The 10,379-nt window shown below is 32.9% G+C and overlaps 1 protein-coding gene across 1 annotated transcript; it reads right to left on the bottom strand.

Annotated features, from left to right (window-relative positions):
- Positions 1–1,515: 1,515 nt before the first annotated feature.
- On the bottom strand, positions 1,516–6,404 carry LOC131079833 (probable disease resistance protein At4g33300). Its single transcript, XM_059219648.1, has 5 exons — positions 6,061–6,404; positions 5,531–5,940; positions 3,656–4,011; positions 3,366–3,577; positions 1,516–2,540 (listed from the first exon to the last, which is right to left on the bottom strand). The coding sequence occupies exons 1-5, from the start codon at positions 6,278–6,280 to the stop codon at positions 1,723–1,725; spliced, it is 2,016 nt and encodes a 671-aa protein (XP_059075631.1). The 5' UTR covers positions 6,281–6,404; the 3' UTR covers positions 1,516–1,722.
- Positions 6,405–10,379: the final 3,975 nt, after the last annotated feature.

Here is a 10,379-nt window from a genome sequence, read left to right as displayed (position 1 = left end):
TATGTTAACCTCAAAACATCATTACTTTTCAAATACCCATAGTAGATCTAGTTTCAAAGTAACTATGTAATTAAAATCACCCATCACAACTATATTACATGGTGTGGGCTTACATAAACTCACTTGAGTTATATGAGTGGAACCTACAATAGCTAAGAAGGTTACCTACTAGAAAAAATGAGTTGCAAAAATGTCTAGTGTTTGGATAGTTGGTTAACTTGCAACATTTAACAACTTTCAGTGATTATGCAAAGTGTAGTTGGAAAAATCTTGGGACTATAGGTGGTTTGTGACCCCATTATCAATTATTACAAGGATTGAGATGTGATTTATCACAAGCTAAATCTACATAAAAAGTACAACAATTTTAAGTTAATTATTACAATTAAGATAGTTTACCTAAAATAGGATTGAAATATGAGGGAAAAAACTGAGCTTACGTGAATTCCACCATCATGCCCACACATACTAGTTATCTTGTATCTAGGAAAGTATTGTTTTTTAATAGATATTAACTTTTAACTATTAATATTTTTAAATCATTAAAGTTTTCTCAATGGTTTTAAGGTCATTCTAGATGGTACTACCACTAGAGTTTGTATGCACTATTTTTACATCGCTTTCCTTGCTTCCTCTATTGTTGTTGGCTTCTAAATGAGCATTAGGTTTCCATTACTTATTTACAAAGTGGTGATTTGATTAACAAAAATTCTAGTAACATGAAAAAAAATTGATCTATATTTCTCAAAAATATTGCTAGCTTACTTCATTTAGGAGAGGTATATGGAAGACTAACATTTAAGAAACCCTTTAACTCGAAAATCAAATAATGGTTTATAGCTCAACCTTTAACAAAATTATTCATGACTATATTGGTTCTACATTTTGTTTCTAGCTTCTATTTATAATAGAATGTTGATGTAATGAAATGATAGTAAATAAATACTCTAGTTTAACACCCTCTAAGGTTTGCATTTCTTTCATGCATTTTGGTTTTATGAGGAATATTGATACCCAACTTATAGTAAGTAATCTATGTTGTAGAAATATAGAGACCTCTCTTAGTGGATTGATATTAATACACTATTCATATATTTATTCTCTTAATTAATTAATTTTCTTAATGAAGAGTTATTCCTAATTATCTTTGATTTGATTCTTTGCATCGATGACTTTTCCTCACATGCGCAATCCCGTGGTTGTGTATTGTGCGTGGATTGAACGCTTAGGCGTTTATTTATTTTGAGAGTTCTTTCATTATATACGACGCATAAAGGTTATGCTTATGCTTTTTAGATTTCTTCTACAGCATATCAGGCGTTTCAAGCCCTTGGATTTTCTTGTCGGACGATAAACGTTTCTCATAAGACTTGCAACGAGTAGCAAATTTGTGCGTACAACCGACTGAAAACGCAAGTGATCTTTATTTAAATTAATCACCCTTCATTGTTATTACTTGTAGACACCCTAAATAACAGAGTCAAATATAATTGCACCGAAGAAACCTCCAACAAATTTACAAGAAAATCACTTCCTGGCTTTATTCGAAACAAAGAAATGCATTTGGATGGAGAATAAGTTGGTCTGCACGCATAATACAGTAAATAGTTCTTACTATCCTAAAAAGCGACGAATATTGATCATAACTATAGGCTAAAAACATATAAGGGTACTTGTCAAGTTACATGGAAATTATGCTTCACGCTGAAAAGTAAAATGAAGTTAATCATCGAGCCACTCCAAACTAAAGTGTGTCTCAACAATTTCAACCCTTAGCTCTGGAATAGAAATGTTCTTTGCCCGCAACCATTGTTTCCCAATCTTCTCATCACAAATAACAAGCTTGAGGGAAGTCAGCTCACAAACAGCTCTTGGTAAGCTCATCAAACGAGAACAGTCTCTCATATAAAAATCTGTCAGTTTCTTTAGTTGCCCAATCTCCTCTGGAAGTCCTCTTAGCCCCTCACACGATGAAATGTCTAGACATTCCAACCGTTCGAGTTTTCCAATTGATGCTGGAAGCTCTTTTAGGCCTGTTAAAGCTGATAACCTTAACATTCTCAGAGAGTTCATATTTCCAAGGTCATAAGGTAACATCTTAAGCAGATGACAGTTGCTAATAGACCACATCTGAGCAGAGGGCATATAACAGAAACTAAGGGGTACCTCTTCCAAGCTGCTGCAGTGATCAAGGTTAAAATCTCGCAGCTTGATACTGTTGAATGTGGATACATATTCAAACCCCTCGCATAAGCTTAAACATAGCTTCTCTAAGCTGGATATTTCTTTGCTTTGTTTTAGAACAGGGGATGCAATCAACCTCTGCAAGCGGACACTCTTGAGTTGAGTTAGTGAAGACAGCACATCTAGACCTTTTATTGTTGCCCTCTTTGTCCCATAATTGAATACCATGAGAAATTTTAGCTTTTTCATAGACTTCAGAAATGGAGGAAGAAAGTACTCATTTGAAGTAAAGAATAGCAAGAGAGCCTCTGTCTCATGAAAATTCAACTGAAACCAGTGCTTAGCCTCCATAGGACCTACATGAATAAATCAGAAAGGAAATTGAATTAGATCATTATACATGATGGTTATGAATGCTACTTTTATGGGTTTAATTTTCGTCATTTAGATGTTGATTCCAGAAAAGATGTAAGTCGAAATTAGTGCTCAATGTTACATTATGATAGCATAAATAGCTTCAGGAATCAATTGTCTGAGTTTATTTGCTTGACATTTCAGATCATATTCCATGATCTATTCGTGTTTCTCTTGTTCTGTTTTCTCTCGATGATGGATCATAGAGTGAAATGTCGTGCAAATAAACTCACACAATTGATTCCTGAAGCTATGTATGCTAACACTCTGAACTGTGGAAATCATATATCTACAAGTTGCACTATGATTTCTGAACAGCAATGTTTCATAATCCTTATAATGAAATAGTATGATAAAAGCAATACATCTCAAATTTTGAATAGCTGGCATAGCCAATTTAGTCTACACCTAACAAGTGACTAGAATATCAAAATCTTATTACTACAATTTTTTAGAGGGAAATAACTTAGATTATATATATGTTGGTATCTCTATGTTTATATAGCGAATCAGAACAATTTGATTAAGCATACCTATAAATCAGATCCAACTGATTTGAATAAGCATACATATAAACGGGATCTAATCTGTCAAAACCATTCAGAAATTAAACCTATCCTTAACATAGACTAGTTTGAGTAAGCATACATATAAATGGGATTTAGTCTGTCAAAGCCATTCACAGACTAAACCTATCCCGAGTACTGATGACTAAGTTGTGGAAAATTTTGGAAATAAATTAGGAAGAGAGTTTTGGAATATCCTACCTGTCTGAATGGACAGCAGTTGAACATCACATGCTCTATGATTAAGCATCTCCCACTTTTCTGGCAAGCTAGCCTCTTTCCTAGGCATCAAAAACCTCTTCCTGTGGTCTCCACCGTCTTGGCTGCCCAAATGGAGGGCCAATTCTCGCATTACACCATGTTGAGAAAAGTACAGCTCCGAGGCAGTTCCATATGAGATTGCTACTCTGCTCCTGATAAGTCGTACTACGTCAACTTATAGATTAAAAATGAGACAAAAACACCCAACATGTAAAAGGAAAGATAATTACCATGGATTTCCAGTCAAATTCAACAGGTTTCTGCTTGCAAAATCTGATAAAATGGAAAAAGCGTTATGCCACTGTAGGTTCCTGACATAAACCCATATGTCCAAAAGTGCATCAGCGCTAATTTTCCTTTCCTCTGGAAATAAACCCAAGTCTAGGAAGCATTCCCTGGCTACATCATCTAAGGAATCGATGCTGATCTCCAACAATTTAATTAGCCCTTTCTTGTGATAATCTGATATGGATTCTCCTCTGGAAATCTGATCCTTTGCTCTCTCCCAAAGGTCATGTGGTTCCCCACGCAAACAGCTTCCGATCACCTTTAGAGCAAGTGGCAGGCCGCCACATTCTGCTTGCACCTGCGGTTTGAAGGAATTAAAATTTGTTATATAGATCAAACATAACTTCAAAATTATTTAGAATTCTATTTTTTTTTTTTACCAATAACACAATAGATCTAACTATTCTTTACTCGGAAAAAGAAAATTTTAAAACTAATTATTCACTGTGCCCATCCTACTTAATTAATTACTAACTGTTTTCATCCAACTTAATCATTCCATATATTACTAAAGCCCAGTGTCCAGCATCTGTCGATAAAATCAAATTCCCCTCAAAAAATCGCTTGAAATTAGAAACTATCCTATAACTCTCTATATTTCTCAAATATACAATAATTATTTCATGAGACTTTCCTTGACTTATCAATTATTCTTCTCGCTAAAGTCATCTTACCTTTCTCTTCCACCATTCATAATCTTTAGGGTGGCAGACAAGAGAGACATTAACTTATGCCTTACGAAGCACGACAAAGTGCTTGAAGAGCAATTTTATACGGGAAAAGACAGGTTCGAAACTTGTTCTACGCTACAATTATTGTCCACAAATTGTTGTACAATATTCGTTCTTTAGTATGTATATCTGTCTCAGAAAGCTCAGCAGGAGAGATGTCTCATTCAATACTTGCTGTACCAAATTATGAAATTCCCAGCTAAACAAATAAAAATGGTTAAGAGTTGGCCATTGCATTACCGATTTACAGAGCTGTAATGTAGTAAGAAAAGTAAATATGTAATAGTTATATTGGTCAAATATTACATAGGATGATTTAAACCAAAAAAATATAAACATAGAGTTCTGAGTCAACTATTTATGTGTATCTATCGATCATCCAATACTACCTTTCTACCAGAAAATAAAAAGGAAAGAAAGCTCAAGGAAAATGAATAATGTTCTTAATAATTGTGTATCAAGAAGTAGTAAATGTGATAGAAAATTTATAATATAATTTTTTTAATGATTTTTAATCTTTTAAGATATATAATTGAGTAATTAAATTAAAAATTATAAATACTAGGGTTTCGGTCCTAGCTCGTTCGGTTGTGGATAGCAATTTAAAGCGTGAGTATGCTCCCAATGGTCTTGAGTTCCAATACTTTTTGAATAAAACAAACAAGTTTTTTTATTGATATTAAATGTAATTCTAATTAATTTAATTTAAAGTGATGATAAATTATGTAGCAAAAATTAGACATATTGTTCACTATTTTTTATTTTTATGATGGATTATTCACACTCTTCAACTAAGAGCCAGCAACCTGGGAATTGTTCACTATTTTGAATATATATTATAAATTATAATCCAAAATCACAAATATTTGAATTTACAAAATAAAAAGTTAAATTAGTTGAATCCATGTGTATAAATGGGTCATAGCATATCCATGAGTAAAATGTTAGTTTTTCTTACCTTGCTTCTCCATTCCAAAGACAACAGTTTTACGCTCTGTGTATTCTGAGTTACTTTCCATACATTTCAAATGATAAATATTACAGTATTACAGAATAAAAGCAATTAGTAGAACATAAAAAGTATACCTCCTTTACTAGATTTGCGTCTATAGTGCTTGGAATTGATGTCCGTCCAAAGGCCCAGAAGCAGAAAAGTGACAGAGCATCCTCTTTGCACAACAATGGCAACTGATACAGTCTAGTAGTCTGGGTTGTGGGGATATTAGAACGGTCTCTGGTTGTTACAACAGTTTTGTATCCCGGCCCTTCGAATAGCAAATTTTCCAAATGTATTCTAGACCAAACATCATCCAAAATTACCAGAGTTGACTTGGGTTGTCTCAAAATCAATTGCTGCAGCTGCTTGTGTCCATCTTCCAAATTCTGAAATTCTTGTTTCTTCCTTCCACCAATCTTCTCCCACATAGTCTCTAAAATTCCTATCAGGTTTGGTGACTGTGACACGGTGATGAAAACCACATTTTCGTGGAAGTATTCTGCCATCCATGAAAACATAAATTTGATTTAGACTAAGTAAATTAGCACAAAACATCAGATGTAATAAAACCTAAACCAGAGTACCATAGGGACAGGTATAATAGAGATGAGAAGTATACCTTTGATTTGAGGATCATTGCAGAGACCCAATGCCAGAGAAGTTTTCCCCCCGCCCCCCATCGATTGCGCGCCAACGACTGACACGTCTTTGTCTAACAACATTCCCCGCAAGTCTCCAATACATTTCTCCAACCCCACGTAAAACTGAGATTTCCCAAGAACACCATATGCACAATCGTCCACGATTTCAGAACTGTCAATGGAACGAACTAAAGCCATTTCTGCAATTTGAAACTTTGAAACAGCGTGGTCTAAGCTTCTTTCTTCTTACTAAATTTCATATGTCTCTTGTCATTCTAAGGCTATTAGACATTGCCTTTTTATAACTTCTGAGATGCATCATGAAACAACCGAGTTGGATTCCAGAAATTTATAGTGAAACAACCGAGTTGGATTCCAGAAATTTATAGTGAAACAACCGAGTTGGGCTTAAGAATCAAATTCTAAAAGGCCATGATTTTGCTCCTCGAATCAAATTACAGTCACAACTATTTAGGCATCTCTTGACTTGAGAGGACTTAATGGAGCACTCTGTTGCACCGCGGAACACTCCTGTTAGCATAATCGCAAGTTCTATGTAAGAGGGCTTCCTCTTGATGGAAAATAATTGTAAGGAATAATATTTTGTTATTCCAAGTTGGTGGGTTTGTTTAGTCAAGTTGGTTAATATGTGCTGCTAGGAAGGTCACTTTTGTAAGAGGCTGTTTCATTTAATATATTGTTAGAGAAAACTTATTTGTGTAAAATTTACAAAGTGCAGAGAATCCATAGCGAAAGACTCAATTTTCTAACCTTTTGCATAGGTACTTATTTCAAAATATATAATGTCCATGTGTGTTTCAAATTTTTAAATATCTTCATTGTTCTTATTTTTATTTATTTTACTTATTGTAATTAATAATTTTATGGTATAATTTTACATCTATGTCAATTTGTATTTAATTTGATCAAATGATTTAGTAAAATTGCATATAGATAAATGACACAATCTTGTTTGTAGTTGCGATTCTTTACTCAATCCTTCATGCATCATCTCTTACATATATTTCTACATATTCAATCATATATAATCTACATCTAAATATAGGTTTCTATGCATTTGACATTGATTAATACTATTGTTTGCCTCAATTAGTACATTATTTTTGCATCTTGATTTGTCTCAAGCCAATTTTGCAACATTTAGATTGGAGGGTGAGAATCCCGATAATTCTTCTAAAAAAATATTTTTATTCACAATAATTTTTAAAATAAAAAAGACAATTGCCCTTATAATAAAATTCTAATTCTTATTTTTCAATTTTAATTTAGAGGATTTTGGATTGACTAAGTTATTGTTGCCTCACTAAACTCCAAAGATGCAAGATTTTAGGAGAGAAAAAGTAAAAGTGAGAAATGGGATGAATGATTGAAATATGTGTTCAACCATTATACTAATTATAGGAAAAAATAAGTGACTAGCTTTATAAGTACTCATGGACTTATACAAGAGATGGTGATCAAGTAAGATTTTGAGTAAAAGATTAACTCCACAATAATGATGGCCTCTTAGCAACAGATAAGACTCTTGGGTTTTTTTGTTTGAAATAATCTCAACTACCCCACACCAACCTATCACTTTTGTATCTTCCATTCTACAATGAATCCCAATATTAAATACTAACAGTAAAAACAAAGCTTCATAAGGATTTGACTAGATCTCTCCTCTGTCACATCTGCAATCTAAAAAACATTATTTTATATGTGAAATTCTTGAAGTTACATGTGATCTAGTCTAGAAAGATCTAAGACCTTCATAAAAAAGAGGCACTTGTAATTGAATTGGGATGAATAAAAACTTTGTCTTTCTCTTGTTCTACTCTATTTTTCTCCTTGCTCTCTTTTTGTGTTTTGTTCTATCCCATTTCTAATAGTGGTATCAGAGTCAATGGTACGTGATCTAAAAGATCCAAGAGGATGGGAATATTTAAAGGGTGGAAAGTTAAAAAGAATTATAGGAGTCTAAACTAGAGGATGGAGCAGGTTTGGCAAGATTCTGAGTGCCATAATGGATATAGCTGCTAAAGACCAGGATCAAAAAGAAGTCATAACTCTTGCTACCATTTTGAAATAATAGGCAAATAAAAGAGACTACATCAAAGATACAAAAGTTTGTTGTGAAGAGAAAATGAAAAAGGCAAGAGAAGTCCAATGTGGAAGTGTTTGTAGTTGTTAAAAGAGATGGATGGTCCAAAAGATGCCACTGAATGTAGCATTTGGTATTCAATGATACTCAATCTTGTTTGTACTAACACATTATTTTCATTCCCTAATGTGGCATCTGATTTCACACTCTCATCCAAATTTCAAGCGATTTGTGAGATATAATCAAATAATTGCAAAAACCCTAATTTGCACCCAAATTAAAATCATAGAAAACCTACCCCCTGTATAATTCTGATATCTTTCTAGAAATGTAAGAAAATCTAAAAAATTCACTAATTTGCTCTCAAAATTAATTTTTAATGAAAAATCACAAAAAATACAAATGCACTCCAAAATATTTGAATTTGAAACTGTATAGTCTTGATACCATTTCCAACCTGAAAAAAATCGTACAAATTTTTTTAGCTGTTTGTGAGATCCAATCAAATCATTGCAAAACCCTAATTTTCAAAGATCTGATTTTTCATGAATTACTTTACACCCAAATTAAATTCACAAAAAATAGAAGCCCTATATAATTCTCAAATATTTCCAACAATATAAAAAAATCTAAAAAATTTGCTAATTTGCTCCCAAAATTATAATTTTTATGAAAAATCATAAAAAATTGAAATATGCTCCAAAAAATCTGAATTTTAAAGTTTACATTCTTGATACTGTCCCCAATCTACAAACCAAGTTTGATGTAAAAATTACAATCCATTTGTGAGATTTGATGAAATATCTCCAAAATCTTAATCTAGTGTCCAAAACTCTAGCCACACAAGGTTATTCTCCAAATTGTTTTACAAAACAACAATATCGGGTTATTAAAAACTACAAAAAACATAGATACAACAAAAACACACATCTCCCACCAAGCGTGCCAAAATGTATGAGGTGAAAAATAGTAAAACTGATACGGTGGATGTTGACTTATTACTAGCTAATTCCACCTCCAGTTAGGAGAAGTGCTTTCATTGGGTGATTATTGAAATCCTCTTCATCAAACAGGGAATAAATGATATTATTAATACCTTCACTGAGACCCTAATTCCTAAAAAAACTAATAAGCTCCTTAGAATGACCCAAAAATTGACTGAAGATGTTAAAGTCATGAAAACAAAGCATGAATCTAGAATTGCCAGTTTGGAGAAAGAATTGGAAGACCTTAAGGGAAGTCTCAGGAATTTGGTTGAGATTAGTAAACATGAAATGAATAATATTGTTGAAGGCCTTAAAAATTTGAATGAGAAAATAATAATCCATAAAACTCAACCGATCAACAATATTCTGAAATCTGCTACTAGATCTAAAAGAAAAAATATGGATACTAATCCACAAGAATCAGAGGTGCGGGTTTCTACCAGCCCGTCTACTAGGACTAGGAGAAGGAACTAAGAGAAAATTACCACAAGGGGCATCATGGAGGAGCTGGAAGACATCAATAACAACTTTATTGAGAAAATATTTGTGCTTTTGGGAGCTCTTGTTTAGCTTTATGCTGGATTGCCTAAGGTTTTTGTGTAGTATTTTAGTTGGGCTCTGTAGGGTTTTACCATTGTTTCATTTACTATTTGGTTGTTGCTTTTGGACTTTCTCACTATAGTTTTTCTTTTTGTACTTGGATTTGGGTTTTGGGTCCTGGTAAAACCTGTTTTATCTTAATCAAAAACATATTTCAAAAGTCTTTTCCCTACTTGCCAATGTGAAACATTTGGAGACTCCAAGAACCCTAAAATGAGGCTAGTTGTAAATGTTATGTATAGCCTTGTGGTTGTTAAATACATGAGACTAACAACAAGGTTTTAATATAAATTTGGATTTACATTGGATCCTTTATCATCCTTACTCAATTTCAGACCTGTTGCAATGAGTGTTGGAGCTTCTTTGTAGTTTGTCATATTGAACCTTTTCAAAATATCATTTTCATGCTTAGATTATAAGATAAATATACCTTTATTATTTTGACTTACTTTAATACCAATAAAGTATCTCATTAAACCTAGATTAGTCATGTCAATTTACTTTTTCATAGCTAACTTGAACATGTTAGTTGATAGATCACATTTGAATATCAAGTCATCAAGATATTAGTATACAATTATGAGCTCACCTTGCTCATTTATCTTGG

The sequence above is a fragment of the Cryptomeria japonica genome, chromosome 4 (genome assembly GCF_030272615.1).
Source record: "Cryptomeria japonica chromosome 4, Sugi_1.0, whole genome shotgun sequence".
Taxonomy (NCBI): Eukaryota; Viridiplantae; Streptophyta; class Pinopsida; order Cupressales; family Cupressaceae; genus Cryptomeria; species Cryptomeria japonica.
Note: the sequence above shows the minus strand (reverse complement) of the source record. Positions and strands in the feature narration are given on the sequence as shown.